The sequence below is a fragment of the Anolis sagrei genome, chromosome 1 (assembly GCF_037176765.1).
Source record: "Anolis sagrei isolate rAnoSag1 chromosome 1, rAnoSag1.mat, whole genome shotgun sequence".
NCBI classification, from domain to species: domain Eukaryota; kingdom Metazoa; phylum Chordata; class Lepidosauria; order Squamata; family Dactyloidae; genus Anolis; species Anolis sagrei.
In genome coordinates, this window is record NC_090021.1 from 75,011,086 (window position 1) to 75,032,412 (window position 21,327).

The following is a 21,327-nucleotide window of genomic DNA, read 5'->3' on the forward strand; positions in this document are numbered from 1 at the left end:
TCACCGCCGTTGGGCCGTTGGGCGTCGGGCGCCGGACAATCTTTCAGCGCTGGGCGCGGTTCGCCCCGGGCCTCCGCTGGGCCGTTGGGGGGGCCCCCGCCGTTGGGGCCGCCGTGGTCTCCGTCCTTGGGTTGGACGGCTGCCGAGAGGCCGGACCGCCACCGCTGGGCCGCAGCCTGCTGTTGAGGCCGCAGAGACCCGCCTCCACCGCCGGACCGCCACCTCCGGAGCTGCCGCCGTCGGCTTCTGCTAGGCCGCGGCCACCTCGTTCGGCTGGGGAGTCGCCGCCGCTGGGGAGCCGCCGCCGCCATCGGGCGGCCGCCGCGTTGCCGCGCTGCTCCACCCGCTCTGCCCGTGCCGAACGCTGCTGGGCGGCCCCGGCTGCTGCTGCAGGAGCCATTGCCGCTTCGCCGGGCCATCGCCGCGGAGCCCCCGCCTCCATCGTCGGGCCGCGGCCACCGCCGCCGGGGATTGCCGCCGCCGGCCTCCACTAGGCCACGGACGTTGCAGCCTGTGGGTGAGTCATCATTGTGGAAGCCCACCTCCACTGCCGCCGCCTTTTTCAAGCCACGGGGCCCCGCTTCGTCCCATGGCCGAACGCTGCTGAAGGAGCCCATCTGCTGTTTAACCAACCATCGCCGCAGAAGCCCGCTTCCGTCGCCGGGCCGCCTCAGCCACTGCCGGAGCTGCCGCCATCAGCCTCTACTAGGCCGCGGCCACTACATCCGGCTGGTGAGTCGCCACCGCTGGGACCCGCCTCCACTGCCGCCGCCATTTTCATCAGGCCACGGCAACTGCCCGCAGGGTCGTTGTGGAGCGACGGATCCACGGCCTCCTCTGCTGACGCGCTATCATTGAAGACATCTTGTGCTGACCTTTTTGGGCCTTTCTGTGCAGACCTAACACTGTGTTGACCTCCGTTGTGCAGCTCTCTGTGTAATTCCTGTGCAGATCATTGTGTAGACCTTTTGCTAGCCTTGTGTAGACCTTTAGGCGAGCCGGCCCATGCCGAGTTACCATCCCCGGAAGCCCCATCCGCTTCACGTTGACCGTCTTGAGACTCCATCTGGGTCATAATTAGCTTTAAGTGAACTGATCATCACCTCAGTCCTCATATACCAGCTTGTACATTCCGGCATATTTGGTTGAGTTACAGCACTTTATGATAAGAGCACTTTAAGGTGCCTGCCGGACCGCCAACCGCATTAGCACTTTCGCCCCCTCCCAGCCCTCCGTGCCGCACCTTAGCTATTGCACTTTAACTATGGCACTTTAGGTACTATAGCGATTGCACTTTAGATCTAGCTTGTACTGTGCACTTTACGAACTACTCTAGTGGTGTGGCCAGAACACCCAACACCGCCTTGTGCTGCTGTTATCTATGTGGTCCCCCATCCCCCTCTGTGTGTTTTCCCTATTACTATTATATAGTGTGACGGATAGGGGGGGAGGTGGGTGGGACCCTATAAATAAAAATGAGGTGGGGAGGGGGGTAGTGGGGAGGAAGGGAGACTGGCTAAGACCGGAAAGTCAAACAACGAATACAGCTGGAAGTAAGACCTTGGCATTAGATTGCGGCATGGAGGAGGGGAGGAGTTCCACGAGCCGAGGGGCCCCCATAGAGGTCGTGGTGGGAAGGAGGAGATGCGGGAAAAGGAGACCTCGAATTCGGCCTAATTCGGACCGCTCATCCATATTAACAACCCCCAACCGGTCTCCTAAGGTAAATTGGTGTAACCAGGTGAGCGGGCCCTCTGGCTTGAAGGTGGTGTTGTTGAACGCCAGGTCTGTCAATGGAAAAACATCTTGGATCCAGGATTTAATCCTGGAGGAGCGGGCAGATCTGGCGTGCATCACGGAGACCTGGTTGGATGAAGCGGGGGGCGTAAACCTCTCCCAGCTCTGTCCTCCAGGTTTCTCCGTGCAACACCAACCAAGAGCCGGAGGACGGGGAGGCGGGGTCGCAGTGGTCTACAGAGATTCCATCCATCTGACCAGGAGCCCCATCCCGCAGACCACAAATTTCGAATGCGTCCACCTGAGGGTGGGTGACCGGGACAGAATAGGGATTCTTGTAGTGTACCGTCCACCTCGCTGCGCTACAGTCTCCCTGCCTGAGCTAGCGGGGGTGGTCTCGAGCCTGGTGGTGGAGTCCCAACGGCTTCTTGTGCTGGGGGACTTCAACATCCATGCCGAGACGGCCCTCTCAGGAGCGGCTCAGGACTTCATGTCTGCCATGGCAACCATGGGGCTGTCCCAACAAATAACTGGCCCCACCCACTGTGCTGGACACACATTGGACTTGGTTTTCTGCCAGGGATGGGAGCAAGGTGGCGGTGTGGAGGAGTTGTCCATCTCTCCGTTGCCATGGACCGACCACTTCCTGATCAGATTTAGGCTCACTGCGCCCCCTAACCTCCGCAAAGGTGGAGGACCCATTAAGATGGTCCGCCCCAGGAGGCTTATGGATCCGAACGGATTCCTGACGGCTCTTGGGGATTTTCCCGCCACCTCGGTAGGTGACCATGTCGAGGCCTTGGTCGCTCTCTGGAATGGGGAGATGACCAGGGCAATTGACAGGATCGCTCCGGAACGTCCCCTCTCAAGTAACCGAGCTAAACCAGCTCCTTGGTTCACTGAGGAGCTGGCAGCGATGAAGCGAAGGAAGAGGGAACTAGAGAGCATGTGGCGCTCGGATCCAAGCGAGCCAAATCGAGCACGGTTTGTGTCCTTCTTAAGGGCATATGCCGCGGCAATAAAAGCTGCAAAGAAAACTTTCTTTGCGGCTACTATTGCGTCTGCAAAAAACCGTCCGGCAGAGTTGTTTCGGATTGTCAGAGGCCTTTTAACTCCCCCTACCTCAGGTGGGAGCCCTGACAACTCGGACACGCGCTGTGAAGCATTTGCTCGGTTCTTCGCAGACAAAGTCGCTTTGATCCGTTCTGGGCTGGACGCCACATTAAATGCAGTCTCTGTGGATGTGACACAAGCACCTGCTTGTCCTATTTTGATGGATTCTTTTCAGCTTGTGAAACCCGAGGATGTGGACAAGATACTTGGAGGAATGAGGCCCACCACGTCCATCCTAGACCCCTGCCCATCCTGGCTTCTGAAAGAGGCCAGAGGGGGATTGGCTGAGTGGGTAACGGTGGTGGTTAATGCCTCCCTTCGGGAAGGCACGATTCCAGCGAGCCTAAAACAGGCTATTATAAAGCCGCTGTTGAAGAAACCATCACTGGACCCCACTAAATTTGACAACTTTCGGCCTGTTTCCAATCTTCCCTTTTTGGGCAAAGTCATGGAAAGCGTGGTGGCCTCACAACTCCAGGTATTCTTGAGAGACACGGATTATCTGGATCCGGCACAGTCTGGCTTCAGACCGGGACATGGTACCGAGACGGTCTTGGTCGCCTTAGTGGATGATCTGCGCCGGGAGCTAGACAGGGGGAGTGTGTCCCTGTTGGTGCTTCTGGACCTCTCAGCGGCCTTCGATACCGTCGACCACGGTATTCTTCTGGGACGCCTTGCGGAGATGGGTCTTGGGGGCACCGCTTTGCGGTGGCTCCAGTCATTTCTGGAGGGTCGTACCCAGAAGGTGTCATTGGGGGACTCCTGTTCAACACCACAGCCTTTGACCTGTGGTGTTCCTCAGGGCTCCATACTGTCCCCCATGCTGTTTAACATCTACATGAAGCCGCTGGGTGAGATCATCCGGAGTTTCGGGGTGCGGTGTCACCTGTACGCAGATGACGTCCAACTCTGTCACTCCTTTCCACCTGCTACTAAGGAGGCTGTCGAAGTCCTGAACCGGTGCTTGGCCGCTGTGACGGTCTGGATGAGGGCGAACAAACTGAAATTAAATCCAGACAAGACAGAGGTACTCCTGGTCAGTCGCAAGGCCGAACAGGGTATAGGGTTACAGCCTGTGCTGGACGGGGTCGCACTCCCCTTGAAGGCGCAGGTTCGCAGCTTGGGTGTGACCCTGGACTCATCGCTGAGCCTGGATCCCCAGGTTTCGGCGGTGACCAGGGGAGCATTTGCACAGCTTCGGCTCGTGCGCCAGCTGCGCCCGTATCTTGGGAAGTCTGACTTGGCCACGGTGGTACACGCTTTGGTCACATCCCGCCTCGACTACTGCAACGCTCTCTACGTGGGGCTGCCCTTGAAGACGGTCCGGAAGCTTCAGCTAGTCCAGCGCGCGGCAGCCATGTTGTTAACCGGAGCGGGACGCAGGGAGCGCACAACGCCCTTGCTGTCCCAGCTCCACTGGCTGCCGATTAGCTACCGGGCCCAATTCAAGGTGCTGGTGCTAACCTACAAAGCCCTAAACGGTTCCGGCCCAAAATACCTTGAGTACCGCATCTCGGCCTATCAGCCCACGAGGACCTTGAGATCATCCGGGGAGGCCTTTCTTTCGGTCCCGCCTGCCTCACAGGCACGCTTGGCGGGGACTAGAGAACGGGCCTTCTCGGTGGTGGCCCCCCGGCTGTGGAACTCCCTCCCTGCGGAAATTAGACAGGCGCCCTCCCTCATGGCCTTCCGTAAGGGCCTGAAAACCTGGCTCTTTGGAAAGGCCTTCAGTTAAGTGCTATGTTTTGGAATGACCACCGGAATGGACTAAGGACGACGAGATGGATTATGACCCAAACAAGACGAAGCGGATTTTTAGCTTAATTATTTGTTGTTAGTAAGTTGTGTGTTATGACTCTGATTTATTGTAACTGTTGTCTTTATGTTCTGTGTTCTGTACACCGCCACGAGTCGCCTTCGGGCTGAGAGTGGCGGTCAATAAATGCAAATAATAAATAAATAAATAAATAAATAAATAAAACCAGAGGCTTAAGGATGATCCCTGCTAATGTCAGAGGTAGTAGGTGGTATTACAAGGGGCAGCTCTACTAAATTTATCAGGCATGATGGCATTAAGCATGAAGCATCAATTGCACAGAGTATGGTATTTAAATTAAAAAAAACAGCAAGTCTAACAAATGTGACATGGTTTTAGTGAATCCCTTTTTAGCAGCATTTATTTATTTAATGATATAACATAATTATTTGATTCTGGTTAAATACTTATATTTTATATGTTTTTAATTATACAGTTTTAAAGTTGTGAGTCATTTTGGGTCTTAATCCTGAGGAACAAATGGGGTAAAAATAAATATAACAAAGTTATAACCTTGAAAATTATACAGACACCTTTGGAGTGAGCTGTCTTGCCATTATATTCCTCTTTTTCACTTTGAGGATTGGAAATGAAAGGCCAGAACATGAGAACTGGCACCCTTGTGCCTTGACCAAACTACCAAAATGTCCTCCTCCCCATCCCCCTTTTGAAGGGATAGTATCTGCATTCTGATTTTGTCTTCGACACACTCTGATCAACCTTTCCAACTTTCCAGGCAAGTTGGCTATGATTAAAAGTTACATAAAACTTCCCCAAAGAGTCCTTATGATAGTTTCCCATAGGGCACCAGCAGTAGTATGCACGTCTATGGTGTTGAAGTAAAAGTCTACAATGGTAGTGCTGTTCATTCGATTTTTAAATGCTTTCAAATGGCATTAATGATGTACACACAAACAGCATGTGAGATGCCCACAGGCAATTCTGAAAAGATGCCTGAAGCTTTCTTAGCAATCAAGCCAAATTTCTTCTCTATTCTGGTGTGTTACCACCTGCACATTTATTTCAAACTCAAACAAAAACTTCTGCTTCACCCCAGCAGGAGAGAAAAACCAATTAAGAATTTGTTAAGCAAGACAGAGGACATCTAAACACAGCAGTAATTGTGGCACTGCATCTTTCAGTGTTAGCCCCTGGAATGTGAAAACTGGCGTTCATTAATTCAGGTAAATTTGCTCAATGTTTGTTCACAAACATATTATTAGATGGTTGGGTTTATTCCCTGGCTTCATACAAGTTTTCTATTAGCATGCACAATGTAGGGGTAGGTTAGGAAAAATGGTGATTGACAATGGATGTGGCAAAACCTAGCTCAGATTTGTTACAAACAAGAAAACAAAATATTTCATTAGTTACCAGTACAGTTCTTTTGAAAGTTAGGGTTCTCGAGGGGGTGTCCTGGAAGACGACACTGGAATCTATGCTGCCAAAATTCTGGGAACCAGGGATTTCTTGTGTTGGTATCCAACCGTATCTTCAAGAAGTAGTCATCAAATGACAAGACCTCAGGAGACTGAAGCTTGATGGTGATACCCCCATTTGCTTCAGCTTCATAGCCTTCAATAACTTCATCTCTATCTGCCCAGCCATCACTGAAAAATAAAACAAAAACTATTAGACACCAAGATCCTATATAGAAACTAGTACCTTTCAGTTAATTAAATGGAGATTTCAATATGACACATAAGAAAAAAACACACAAAAATGTTTTCTCCAAAATCATTCTATTCACATATATCACTTGACATTTATTAATCCCCTCTCTCCGCTCCAGTATGTTAAATATTATACAGAATCTAAAACTGCTGAAGGAAGAGAAGCAACAAATATATTCAGATTTGTTTCTTTCTCCTCCATTTAGTATTGCCAGCAGGTGTTGTTTATTATTTATTTATTTATTTATTTATTTATTTATTTATTTATTTATTACCAGTATTTGTATACCGCTCCTCTCAGACTTCCGGCGACTTGAGGCGGTTAACAAGGCCAATTCAAGTTGTGCCAAACTACATTATTTCTACAGTATAGATGTACCTCGAGAGGTAGGACAGATGTTCAAAAAACAAAAAAGAACCCAACTAAAGTAAAATCAAGGGCATAGCAATGTATATATGAAGGAAGGCAAAATGGGCATTGCCCCCACCCAGATTAGAATTCTGTGTTTGTATTAGACTTCTGTGTTTGTGATTATTTTGCTGCCTCTTATCTTTGGATTCCTAAACTGTATTTCTAATGCTCAACTTGAAGTTTTAATTTATGTCAATACTGAAAATTTGAGGCCTGAAGGAAAATGTTACGAGGGAAGTCTTATTTAGGGGGCAATGTTCTAATTTTGTATCCCCTTCCCATAGTAACACCCCTGGGCAAAAGCTTGTATTTGTATGTATAAATTTTATGATGAATGCCTATTTGAAGTTTTGGGGCATAGCATTTCTGGTTTTGCAAAGATTAGCTTGTGAACTCTTAGGACCAGAGTTTAGTAGCTTTCTCCCATTCATTCTGCCATCCCTAAAGAGCAATAGCTGAAGTTTAATTTAAGTGCAAATGTAAGTCAGTCTGCATTTAATTTTTAATATGCATGGTTATGTCACCAGAGAAACAGATTATGTTGGCATCTAAGAAGCAGCTGCTTCCATCTGGAATGATACCAGCAGCTCTTTCAGCCACAAAAAGAGCTTAATCTGCCACCTTCTTCTCACAGAAGCAACGAGTGCTCCAGAAATCAATGAGACTTTTGCAAAGAATTTACATCTGACCTGGACTAATCCCAAGGACTGTGGAAAACACCTAGAAGATAAAGTGTACATGAGTTTAATTGCATGGGATGGTACACAAATCAAGCATAAAAAGAAATCTATACTTGAAAACATCAGGGATGTTGTATCATTTCACTGAGGTAGCTATAGTGGCAATTTGCTCACTTGTGTCGTTGTTTATTCATTCAGTTGTTTCCAACTCTCCATGACTTCATGGCCAGTCCACATCAGAGCTTCTTGTTGGCCATCACCACCCCCAGCTCCTTCAAGGTTAAGCCAGTCACTTCAATGATACCATCCACCCACTTTGCCCTTGGTCAGCCTCTCTTCCTTTTTTTCTTTAATTTCCCCCAGCATCATTGTCTTCTCTAAGCTTTCCTGTCTTCTCATTACATGGCCAAAGTACTTCATCTTTGCCTCTAATATCCTTCCCTCCAATGAGCAGTCAGGATTTATTTCCTGAACTATGGACTGGTTGGATCTTCTCGCAGTCCAAGGAACTCTTAGAAATTTCCTCTAACACCACAGTTCAAAAGCATCTATCTTCCTTTACTCAGTCTTCCTTATGGTCCAGCTCTCACATCTGTAGCTTACTATGGGGAATACCATTGCCTTAACTATGTGGATCTTCGTTGCCAGTGTGATGTCTCTATTCTTCACCATTTTATCGAGATTAGTCATTGTTCTCTGATTGTCTTCTGATTTCCTGGCTGCAGTCTGCATCTGAAGTAATCTTTGCACCTAGAAGTACAAAGTCTGTCACTGCCTCCACGTTTTCTTCTTTTATTTGCCAGTTATCAATCAGTCTGGTTGCCATCATCTTGGTTTTTTGATGTTTAACTGCAACCCAGCTTTTGTGCTTTCTTCTTTTACCTTGGTTAGAAGGCTCCTCTGCTCCTCCTTGCTTTCAGCCATCAGAGTGTTATAATCTGTATATCTCAGATTGTTAATCAAGCAATTTTAACTCCAGTCTTGGATTCATCAAGCTCCACATGTCGCATAATGTGTTCTGCATGCAAGTTGAATTCGTAGGGTGAGAATATACAGCCCCGCTATACTTCTTTCCTATTCTTGAATCAGTCTGTTTTTCTGTGGTCTGTTCTTACTGTTGCTACTTGGTCATTATACAGATTCCTCAGGAGACAAACAAGGTGACTTTAGGTCCCCGTACCACCAAGAACTTGCCACAATTTATTATGATCCACACAGTCAAAGTCTTTAGAATAGTCAATAAAAAAGAAATAGATTTTTTTTTCTGAAACTCCCTGCCTTTCTCCATTATCCAGCAGATGTTAGCAATGTTGTCTCTTGTTCTTCTCCCTTTTTGAAACTCAGGTTGTACAATCTGACAGCTCTCATTCCTCAGTTCTTGTGGGTTTTTTCGGGCTATATGGCCATGTTCTAGAGGCATTTCTCCTGATGTTTCGCCTGCATCTATGGCAAGCATCCTCAGAGACTATGTAGAGACTATCCTATGTAGACACTATGCAGAGACTATCCTATGTAGACTATGTGGACAAGTCTACATAGGGACCACCAAACGCAGCGCCCAAACAAGAATCCAGGAACATGAAAGGCACTGCAGACTACTCCAACCAGAAAAATCAGCCATAGCAGAGCACCTGATGAACCAACCTGGACACAGCATTTTATTTGAGAACACAAAAATGCTGGACCACTCTCACAACCACCATGTCAGACTACACAGAGGAGCCATTGAAATCCACAAACATGTGGACAATTTCAACAGAAAGGAAGAAACCATGAAAATGAACAAAATCTGGCTACCAGTATTAAAAAATTCTAAAATTGCAACAGCAAAAACAGCAGAGAGAAAAACAGGCAGGGACATCTAATCACCTTTCAAGAAGAGTTTGCTCCAGGCACAGTCAGCCCATTGTATGCTAATCAAGGTGGTCAGTTGAAAGATTCACACCTAGCCCAACTTACAAAAGCCCTTTGTCTCACCCTGGTCATTCCACAGATATATAAACCCCTTTTTTCCCAGCTCCAGCAGACCTCACCTCTGAGGATGCTTGCCATAGATGCAGGCGAAACGTCAGGAGAAATGCCTCTAGAACATGGCCATATAGCCCGAAAAAACCCACAAGAACTGAGTGATTCCAGCCATGAAAGCCTTCGACAATACAGCTCTCATTCCATTTATTACTGGAGTCTATCTTGCAGGACCTTAAGCTTTACCTTACTGGCATGTGAAATAAGTGCCACTGTACGGAAGTTTGAGCATTCTTTAGTGTCCCCCTTTTTTGGTATAGGAATATAAGTGGTTTTTTTCCCAATCTGATGGCCATTCTTGTGTTTTCCATATTTGCTGGCATATGACAAGCATTACATTAGCAGCATTATCTTTTAAGATTTTAAACAGTTCAGCTGGGATCCTGTCATCTCCTGCTGCCTTATCATTAGCAATGCTTCTTAAGGCCCATTCAACCTCACTCCTCAGGATGTCTGGTTCTAATTCACTCACTACATCGTCAAAGCTACCCTCGATAGTATTATTATCTTCTGTATAGTCTCACCACCTTCTCTTGATCTCTTCAGCTTCTGTTAAGTCCCTGCCATCTTTATTTATGATCATGCCCATTTTCACTTGTACTACCTGTTTTTTCTTTCTTTCTCATCAACAATAAAATTTTCAGGCAAGAAACTGATCAGTTCAAATCTCTTTTCTGGTCAGAAATATGGTTTTCCTTCGCAGACCTATAGTCTGTTATTGTGTAGTCTCAATTCATTTTTTATTTATGGCCGCACCAAGATAAACCTATGATGTTATTTTCTTGGCAATATTTTTTCAGAAGGAGATTTTCCTTGGCTTTCCTCTAAAGCTTACTGGATTTCCAGGGCTGAGCAAGGATTTCAACCTTAGTTTCCAGATTTTTAGGTTTGATCTACAGTGTCCTATATCCCAGTATCTGATTCCAGATTATCTGCTTTGAATTGGATTATGTGAGTCTACACTACCATATAATGCAGTTCAATACAATTAAACTGCATTATAAAACTGCTATATATGGTGGCGTATATGGGGCCTTATTTGGCTTGACTGGGAGTTGTAGCATTTGGGAGAAGCTACCAAATATGCTGTTGTTCATATTCTCACCAAAATATACTTCTTATAATTATATAACAGATAGAAGGGCTGAAGATCCTAAAACCCAAAAGGGGTTCTGTGAGAGAATGTCATCTTCTGAAAAACCTGCTTCCAAGTGATATATGGTTACAATCATAACCAGCCCATTCCTATAAATGTCTATGCAGGAAAGACTCCCATTATTGTCGCTGAAGCTTCCTTCCAGGAAAGATGGGATCGGATAATGACAGTCAAGTCTATTTCCTTTTGTCCAACAAATTAATAAAATCAGCCTGGTACCCTCTGAATAAATGAATTCTAAACATTCAGCCCCAATATGGCTATGAAAAATTTGTCAACAAATAAAAATAATAACACAAGCCCCACAAATTCACATTCAAAATCAACCCACAGTGTTTTTCTTCACAGTGCAAACTTGTAGTTCTGATGAGAATCTGACAACTTTTGCAACAATGCAGAGCACTGATGCTCTATGAGGGCAGTGAAAGTGTGAAGGCAGAGAGGTTGTTTGGAAGAGACCATGCATGTGGGTGGAGAACCAGCATTTGTACTCCTTGCTGTCATAAAAAAGAGACAACCAACTGTTTTCATTGCTATTTCATGCTGTGTTTGCCACAATTGGAGGGGGCGGGGGTGGTGTTGGCTGCCAGTTCTTGACAAGCTGCACTTATTTGAATGCCTTGTGTTGCACAACCATCACAACAAATATATACTTTTACAAGCAAAACCCAAAACCTCTTTTTCATAAATGTGCCAAACATAAGGATTACTCCCTTGTTTTGGGTCTTCCTCAAGTACTCACTAGCATCATTTCATGTAGTAAAAAGGAGACCTGAATGGAATTTCCTTCATCGGTTTACTACTGTGCTGCAGTCAGTTTTTTTATTTCTTCCTGCTGATTGCAGTTTAACTAATTTATGACACCGTAAAACCTTCCAGCAATGTGCATAAGAATGAGGAAGTACTCCACCAAGGACTCTGTGTCATAAGTGGACGGTGAAGCTGCAGCTCCCCCTGTGGCCAGAATCGAGCATATCCTCATGAAGCTGGAAAGCTGGAATGTTAAATTGCCTCTATGTCTGTCTATATATGTGGCATGTCTATGCCATTGAAAGTTTATCATGTATATGTGCATTGTAATATACCCAGAGCTCCCTGTGGGTTGAGAAGGGCGGAACATAGATACTGTAAATAAATAAATAAATAAATAAATCTACCTGAATCAGAATGTAGGCTGCCCTCTCCTAAGCCATGACTTGGAGACTCTGGGTTTTCCAGGTGATGACTGTTGGGGGGGGGGGGGGGGACACTAGCAAACAAGGATTGGTTTTTCATCAGTCTTCTTCAATTTTTCTGTTATTTGTGCAAGCTTTCTATGATATTCAGGGTGAAACAGTTGACTCTCTGACTACCTCTTCTAAGCCAACACTAAGTACAGAATCAAAACTTCCTTTTTGGTAGAATAACTTCAGGAAGGCTCAAATTGGCAAGGTGGTGGCTGCAATGCACATGATTCAACAGGCAAGCAACTCCAGAGCTTCATATCCAAAGGGCATAAAGAGGCATAATTGAGCCAGGGCTGATGTGTAAGGCTTTCTATAAACCTCAGTTTTTCAAGAGAGCATCCCAAAATGTGAAAAAGCGAATAGCTCTTTGCTGTTTTCTTGATGGCTTGTCTTCGAATGTCAAGATGCCATTCCTCACTGAAGACAATAATGTTTATGAATATTCCTTATGTCCCTGATAAAAATGGCTATCTACATTTTGGGACTCCCTTCTGGGGGCACAGCTATGGATACAGTTATGATGTCTGACTTCACTTTAAAAATTCCTACTATACTATTGGGACCAAACCACATGTTCTGTAAAGGTTTTTTTTTTTTTAGATTTTTTAAAAATTACAGGAGATCCAGTTTGTGCTGGTGCCACATCAATAGCAAACAGAGACTTAACCTATTCTTCTCACAAACAAACCTCCATCTTTATTTTCTCCCCAGCCAGAAGGTGTTTGCCCTTTTAATCAAAATGCATAGTACCTACATATTTTTCCTCATAGGAAATTGCTGTGGTGGGCTGCTACTGCTGGGTTTATCTGGGAAATTGGCACAGCAGTAAATAGGTTAACCCCTACCCTGACTCGCTGTGATCCTTCCTTTCACATATTAATTTTAATAAAATGGTGTAGTTCCAGACGTAGAACTTTAAAAAAAATGTAAACAAGCATTCATTCACTGAAAATTAGCCACATATTTATTTACACGATTGATAAGTGTTTTATGTCGTAGGCGTTCTTATTGTTACACACTGCTCAGGAGTTTTTGGTGGTCAAATGGCTTATTATACATACTGAAAAATACAGAATAAAGAATCAATGATACATGGCTTTGGCCATGACACTCATAAAACTATTCTCTTAAGCTTGCATATTTAGACTTGAAGGGGATAAATATTGTGAATATACTAGCACGATATGAGAATTTCAGGTGTGTGAATCTTACAACTAAGTACATCTCTACCTATGCCATTTGACATGAGTTTGTTTCTCCTCTTTCCCACAACTTTCAAGGGCCCCTCTTTACTCCTTACTGGAGGCAGTCCTTGTGCCCTCACTCTTTTAGATTGGAGGAAAAGGGCTCCTATCCTATCGAATGTTGCTATCTCTGAATATAAACTCACAGACTATATTGCTCGGTTGCTATCATCTGACATCTTTTGAAAACACTGCTGGCTACAGAAAGATGAGTGCCTTCCTCAGAGGAATGAACAGTGGCTGAGCATTGTCTATACTAGCATGGCGTGTGTCTTCACAATAACAAAGAAACAGATACTGGGGACTTGCAAGTTGAAGTTATAACAGGAAAGCTGTACTCTCAGGGTGCATCTACTGATTATTTAAGTTGGCAGTGTTCAATCAGCCTGCGACTATTTCAATTTAACTCAGGGAAAGTCACAATGCAGCTACACCTTGTATTAAAAACACACACACCAGGATTCGGGCTTCCCAATGCAGTCAGCCAATGCTATGTGGAATCAGGGGAAGGTGGCCGAACAACCAGTCTGCACTCCCCAGGTTCAGGCAGCACAGGGAAGTGGGATGGCTGTCCCTTTCTGCCCTGTCCCACCCTAATTTTGCCTTCAAAATTGAGGAAAAATGCACATACCAATTTACTGATTTTTTCTTCCTGTTCCATGTCATTTAACTGACAAAAAACCTTAGGAGGAGTCTCAGCGCATCCCTATCAGGTAGCAACCAGCATTATTCATGCTGGTTCTTACCCTCATAGGTATCTGTGTAGAACTAGTCTCAGTTGTGCCCTTCATAGTACTCTGTGTGTAACAAACTTGAAAATAAGCTTTAAAATGAAACTAAATTGTTTCACAACCATTTTGCAATACTTTTGAGGTAATTCATTAATAAGAGGGTTATCTGGAAAGTAAGGTTACAAGACACATAGCTCTCGCAGAGAATTTTTTCAGGGGAAGTTGGTATCACTGCTGTGTAACAGGAAGCCAGCGGAAGTGAGCAAGCAGTGCCAGTCATCAGTACCGCATCGACTAGCATTGTGATGAAGGATAGAGATGAGCATCTTCATTCCATTTCCCTCCAAGTGCGAAGTTCACACTGTAATAAACTACCTAAATGCTAAGGGCATGAACGCCTCTGTGATTCATTGCAAAATTGTTTCAGTTTATGGAGAGGACATAATGTCAAGACAGCATGTGACAAAATGGGTATGTGTCATGTATCATGTCCCATAGTTGATGGGGGCTGGTGGTGGCAGACCTAGCAGTTGGTGATGGACGGGTTAATGTAAGTCTTAGATCTAAAGGGCTGAATAATTTGTAAGTAACAGTTTACAGGTAAAAGCAAATAAGGGTAGAGGCATGCAAGGGATAGGTTGCAGATGGGTATTACTGGATTTAAGGAGCTAACCTTGGTGCTGATATTTGGGAGAAAAGTATTTGTCTTATCTTGGTGGAAGATGCTGCTGGTTTTTCCCCAGGTTTCTGGATTTTCAGTGTCTCCTGAACTCTTGGAACCCTGGAACGTTGAATCTTTGGACTGGTTTTTGACTACGGTATAGACCCTTGATTCCTGGACTTTGCTCATTGAACTCTCGGCATTTGACCACTGGACTGGGCCCTTTGACTACAGTGTAGTGTTTGTTATCAGTTTGTGTTATATAATCTGTGGCTGAGTGATATCTTTATGTTTTATATTTTGGACTATTAAAAGAGCCAGACAGTAAGTGCTGCTTTAATTGAACTGTTTGATACAAACTGGATGTTTGCTTGATTCAACTCTGCCTGAATACTGGTAGAGCCCTGGCATCGTGACAGAATGGAATATATTGTGAGATCATGAAGAAACTTCACAGAACCATCCAAAACAAACATCATAGTTTGCTGTTGGCAGGAGTCTGTTTCCTTCATGACAATGCTTGTCCATACACCGCTTATGCAACATAAGAGTTGTTGGCTTTATTCGGTTGGGATGTTTTAGGCCACCCCTCTCATAGCCCTGATCTCACACTCAGTGACTGTCATCTGTTCACTAAATTGAAGGAACACCTTGGTGGAAAACACTTTTCCAACTATGACAAGGTGAAAATCGAACTGACAAACTGGCTGAAAAAGGTGGAGGGAATCTTCTATGACACAGGCATCAAAAACTTGTCCCACAGATGACAAAATGTATTGAACTGAATGGTGATTATGTGGAAAAATAATGTAATACCTATGACACAATCCATGTAAGTTTTATTAAAATATATTCATTCTTTGTATCTTAAAAAATCATGTAACCTTACTTTGTGGATAATTCTCATACTCGTACAAGGGTAATTTTCTGGCCCTGCATAAAGAAACTTTACGCATTACAGTGAACCAACAGCAAAGGAAGCATCAATGATTTACACATAATATGCCTTGTGCAATGCCTGCACATTGCCTTTGGCATGGGAATATGAGCTTGACATGTATTTTGAACTTACACATCTTACAACAGGGAATATGTCTGTATCTGTCTAGAACATTTTATATTGCAAGCATCAACAGACATGAATTTTCCCAAATGATCTAAAACACTTATGTTCCCAAATAATCTAAGACAGCTTTCCATAGCATCCTGGTTTTCAAATATTTTGGACCACAAATGGCATCTTTTCTCATCACTGGCCATGCAAGTGAGGATTGATATAAATGACGTGTTAAATATTGTTAGCTCACCGTGTGATATGAAAACTGATTTAGATCCAACCTAAGGAAACTTTTATAGATTATTTTATGTCCCAGTCTAAACAATGCTGCTACTACCACAACTATAATATAACCAGATTCCCTTTAGTTAAAGCTGGATCATGCACAACATAGGTTCAAGATTGCTATCCTATGTTTCAATGTCAAAATAAAGATTTCTTACTGGACTTTATGATTTTAATACTCTGTAGTTTGTTTTGAAAATTTTGTAGTGAACCAACAGACTTGGCAGAATTTTGTAATTTTTAATATAAGAAACAGCCTGAATTCAGAAGTTTATATATCACAGAAAATGTATATAAAAATAATGACTGTGTTGCAAATGTAAATATTCTGTCACCATTTCAGTTCAGCTATAAGGCACATAGGAATGATTGGGGAAAATGATGATATGTGATTATCTGTTTTACTCTGATGGAACACAGAGTGCAAGAAGCAACTTAGTTTTCAAGATGGTTAGATTCACAAAGTTAAACCAGTGCTTGGGAAAACTACATTCCAAATATATTAGTAGGCATGACCAAACATGTACCTTACATGTATATATAAGAAATTCCAGAAAGTTAGGTATACCAGAAAGTTAGAGACCAAATGCTTGGATTGTGTAAAAACAGTTCTTATTAAGAAATCTTTTTAGATTGGTCAAAACAGGCAAGAGCTCTCGCAACACAAGTACTCAGTTTGTGGCTGGGTATTGCAAATTTCCGTGAACTTAATGTCCACTAGTTACTTGTCAGTGTTCCCTTTTCTGATGGGAGTGTGTGTGTCTTACTAGACATAGAGATTTCTTGGATTTATACTAGGGGTAAAAAAAATCCTGAAAGTGTAGTTTTTTACCTAGAAAAAAGAGCAGTGCATCTACACTGTAGAATTAATGCAGTTTGCCACCATTTTAACTGCCACGGCTCACTTCCTGTACAGTACCATCAGTAAGCAACAGAAGTCTGTTGAATTGGAAACAACTGGCTGATATTCTCCCCCCTTCCCTCCCGCCTCCCAAAAAACCATTTTTACTATGTGGAGGGATTATGACAAAGTTCCTATCTTTAATTATCACACTGGAAATTGTTCATAGGATAAGAATGGAAATATCAGCTGGCTGTTTTCAGGAGAATGTATGCAGTCTTTGTTTTCTTGGTTGCACAGCTCCGACAAAAGTGAGTTATTATATTTTAGCAGGATTTATGAACTTTTGAATAACCACACTTAACATATTGCAGTGTTAGTGCCTATGGCTCCGTTGGCCCAGATACGACTTAAAAATTGATGGTGTGCCTACATTTGCATCCTTGGCTACTATTAAATATAAGTAGGACACTACTCTGAAGAAAAGTCACATTGATTAGTAATCTCATGTCTCAAGGTGTTTCTGGTTTTAAAGAATGTACCAATGAAGAAAAATGGAACTGAAATATTTTTCTTTTCTTAAAAAGCTTGAGTGAAATTTCTTCCTTGTTTTATATTCCAGAGCAGCATTTTTTTGCTTAAACATCCTTCAGATTTTTTCCATAAGCCATTAAAATACAGGCTACAACCTCATTGACTATGACAGATAGCCTGTTTTGTAAATATGTGCTCAGGAATTTTAAGTGCCATATGCACAGCATATATTTGCATAATACATTTTTATCAGCCTATCACACCTGTGTCTTCTTGGTGTGGTTACCATGAGGATTGCTGACATTGTTAGCATTGTTAGCAGTTTAGAAAAGTGGCAGTTACACTTGCAAATCATGTGCTCTCAGTGGTGAATGCCAAGGCATATTTTGCATGCATATGTCATTTAATGGTCATTCTTTTCTATTCCAAGTTACCTGCATATGACCCCTTGCCCCTTTTATTGGGACAGTGTTACACAAACTGCTGTTTTGTCCTTGATGACCAAGGCTTAGCGAAAATATACTCTCTTTGTTGTTTTTTTATGGGAACAGAGTGTGTGTGGGTGAGTGATGGGCTAGGAGTAAAAATTCAGTTTTGGAAAGTAAATGGAAAAGGGAGCTTTTACTATATCTGGCAAAAAGTATGAAGGCTTATCTGAGTCATGCTGCTGCCTTAGGAATAAGTCTTGTATGTCCCTTGGTGCTCCCTCTCTGTATTGTTGATCCCAAAAGATGGATCCATGGCACTTAAAGTGGAATCATACTTTTATTATTGTGTAGTATACAAGGGCCCCAAGTCAATGGAGTATAAGATTTCTGAATGGAGGACATTCAGTGGCTTCAGTTATGGCTAACAACAACAACAACAGCAACAACAACAACCTTTATTTATATTCTGCCCTATCTTCCTGAGGGGACTCAGAGCTGATTACATTACACATATACAGCAAACATTCAATGCCATTATACAATTAACAAAGACAGACAGCACATAAAAAGAGGTAAAGGCTTTCCATATTAAAAGACTAATCTGACTCTAGTTAAACCCTGATTAAATAATTTCTCAGGTTTGAAGAAAATTCAACTTCAAAATCATAGATTGCAGTTTTGACTTTTGTGGATTTGATTATTCATGTATTTTATTAAAATGTTCTCCCTAGGAATCTCTAGGTCTTGCATTCTCTAGTCAACTTCCTCCAGTTATGTTGGGAGACATAGAGACTTCCAGAGAGAACATCTCTGTAGGAATCTCTAGGTCCTCCAATGTGATTCTGTATTCAGCTTCCAGATGGAAGACCTAGAATTTCTTTAAAATTCCTAGGTAAAAAATGGAAATTTATTTATTCATGGTTTGGTACATGCCAGGGAGCTGGTTCATTCTGAAATGAAGAACATAAATGACATCTTCCTAAAATAAAGAGATTGGCATGTGTAGTACCAGATGCGCCAGACTAATGAAATAGGTTCTTCTAACTACAATTCCATTCAGAGTTTGCTAGAGGTACAAACTCATTTTGGTAATTCAAAACTGTTACATAAACAAACCTATTAACAGAAGTATTACCACAAGACTTCCAAACATTGCTAATACCACAAAAGTAGCGCTGCAGCTGCAGTGAACAGCTTGTGAAGGCTGCTCAAACGAATAGCTGATGAAATCAGTAGATATTTCAGAAGAATGAATCCATCGGAGAATTTGGCAATCTGTTCAGAGGCAGAATGTTGTGGGGTAAAAAAAGTCAAGATTAATTTCTTTCATGGTTAACCTAGCCTTATAGTAGTTATTCAAGGATATAGATGTGCTAATATGTTGTAGCATAAAATAACTATAAGGAATCCAATAGTACCTTTGAAGGTAACTGGGATTCAGAAGTTTCAGGCATAAACTTTGAGTCTCTGTTCATGAGCTGAAAATGGACTAGATCCCCAAAAACTTATGTTAGAGTTTCCTTTTTTATGGTTAGTGTCAAGGGTGCTGTTGAATTCCTTTATATCATTTGTTTATGCTGTTTTGAACCTTCTTCAACATAAGTATTTGTGTGATTGTTCTGTTATTGTGTTTCTATTGCACAAGAAATATTTCTCCCTAATGCTTTTCTGAAATCTAAGATGCTAGTTCCAAATATAGAAGTACCAGGTTGTTGTAAGTTTTTCAGGCTGTATGGCCATGTTCCAGGAACATTGTCTCCTGATGTTTCACCTGCATCTATGGCAGGCATCCTCGGAGGTTGTGAGGTATATTGGAAACTAGAAAACTGGGGTTTATATATCTGTGGATTGTCCAGGGTGGGAGAAAGAACTCTTGTCTGTTGGAGCTAATCACCTCTCAACAAAGGATTCCCCCAGGCAGTAAGAAGCTACACCTTGAAACTGCTAAACCATTAAATGCTAATAAAGGTGGCTAATTGAAACTTTCACACCTAGCTCCAACAGTCAGGTGTTCTTTCTCCTACCCTGGACTTTCCACAAATATATAAATCCCATTTTCCTAGTTTCCAACAGACCTCAAAACCTCTGAGGATGCCTGCCATAGATGCAGGCGAAAGGTCAGGAGACAATGCTTCTGGAACATGGCCATATAGCCTGAAAAACTTAAAACAACCCAGTGATTCCAGCCATCAAAGCCTTCGATAATACATAAAAATACAGTTTTCTGGGGGGGGGGGGGGATGTAAATTGTATGTACAATACATCCTGATCTGTGAAGATCCATTTGGTCCAAGATTCTCATTGTTGGAGTTTCTCTACAATACAAGAAACATCTTTTCAACCATTTTTGGTTTAAGGGAGAGTACTTTCATATAGTCCATCCCTGTACTGCATAGATGACCTAGCTGCAGTCATGCTTTCAATGGATTGTGCTCACTTTTGCTTGTAAGCAACAATGAATGTTCATTTATTTATATTTTTACAGAAGGTAGAACAAATGGTTTAAATAAATAATACCATGCATCTTCTACCAATCTTTAGTGTTAAAATAGTTAACTGCACAATGCAGCTAATGGTGTTTAAATATTTTGAAGGTACAGAACAACAGCAACAATGATACCCGGATCAGCTTTCAAAAAAAGAAGATTGGGGGAGAATACTTCTGAGATTGCACTCAGCAATTATTTGCCAGTACGTGATGCTGAAATAAACCGTGTTAAAAGCAACACTCAGGTTAGTACAAAAATGTACTTATGTGATTTTCCGAGGGAGATAGCGGCTTCAGTACATGCTCCCAGAAGGAGCCCGCAGTTATGTTTCAAAACAGAAAGTGTAAGATTTTCTTTTAAAGCAGGAGGTGTATACTTTTTAGCTTTTAACTCTTTATCACTTCATAGCATATAGCAATTTCAGAGTCCTAGAAAGTGCAGCGTGGTGGAGAAGATCTTTTTAATGGGAGAAAAACTGTTCATTCCAAACTATCCCCTTAGGGATGCATTTGATAAAGAGGATCAAGATCTGAAAGTGGGATCGGCTCAAAGCCTCAAAATGAGGGATAGCATCCCATTTCAGCCTTCCATTCATTTATATGTATAGGAGGCGTACAAGTATTTTTCTGATGGGTGGTTATAATCTGAAGTCCTGGAAATTTTGCTGCCTGAGAAAAACAAAAAACTTTGACTTGTCCTTATGGGGTCCGCATTCAACCTAAAGAAACTGATCACACAGACAGGTAACTCCTACTGAAAAAACAGTTTTGGGACAAGAACTTAAACTAGACCTGAAGGCAACAGATTAGCTTGGGGGGCGGGATAATAATAATAATAATAATAATAATAATAATAATAATAATGCTTTCTTTGTATTCCAGCCTATCTCACCGAGGGGACTCAGGGCGGATTCCAGCATATACAGACACAAAGGCAAACATTCAATGTCTAGAAACAACGAAAAACAGATACACAGATAAAGGTAAAGGCTTCCCCTTTAATCTCCAGCGCTGGGGGTGATGTTCACCTCCATTTCTAAGCTGAAGAGCCTGAATTGTCCGTAGAAACCTCCTAGGTCATGTGGCCGGCATGACTCCATGGAGCGCCATTTACCTTCCCGCTGAGGTGGTGCCTATTGGTCTACTCACATTTTCATGTGTTTGAACTACATAAGCTCGGGATAACAGCAGGAGCTCACCCCGTCCCATGGATTCAAACT

At 43.0% G+C, this 21,327-nt stretch overlaps 1 protein-coding gene across 4 annotated transcripts in view; it reads right to left on the reverse strand.

The window, feature by feature from the left end:
- The window catches only part of GRM1 (glutamate metabotropic receptor 1), a 231,509-nt gene that overhangs the window by 69,389 nt on the left and 140,793 nt on the right, over nucleotides 1-21,327 (reverse strand). For all 4 annotated transcript variants that reach the window (XM_060753514.2, XM_060753515.2, XM_060753513.2 and 1 more), the window contains exon 4: nucleotides 6,041-6,276. In XM_060753514.2, the coding sequence (XP_060609497.2) occupies nucleotides 6,041-6,276 (236 nt within the window). The remainder of the gene's footprint in view (nucleotides 1-6,040; nucleotides 6,277-21,327) is intronic.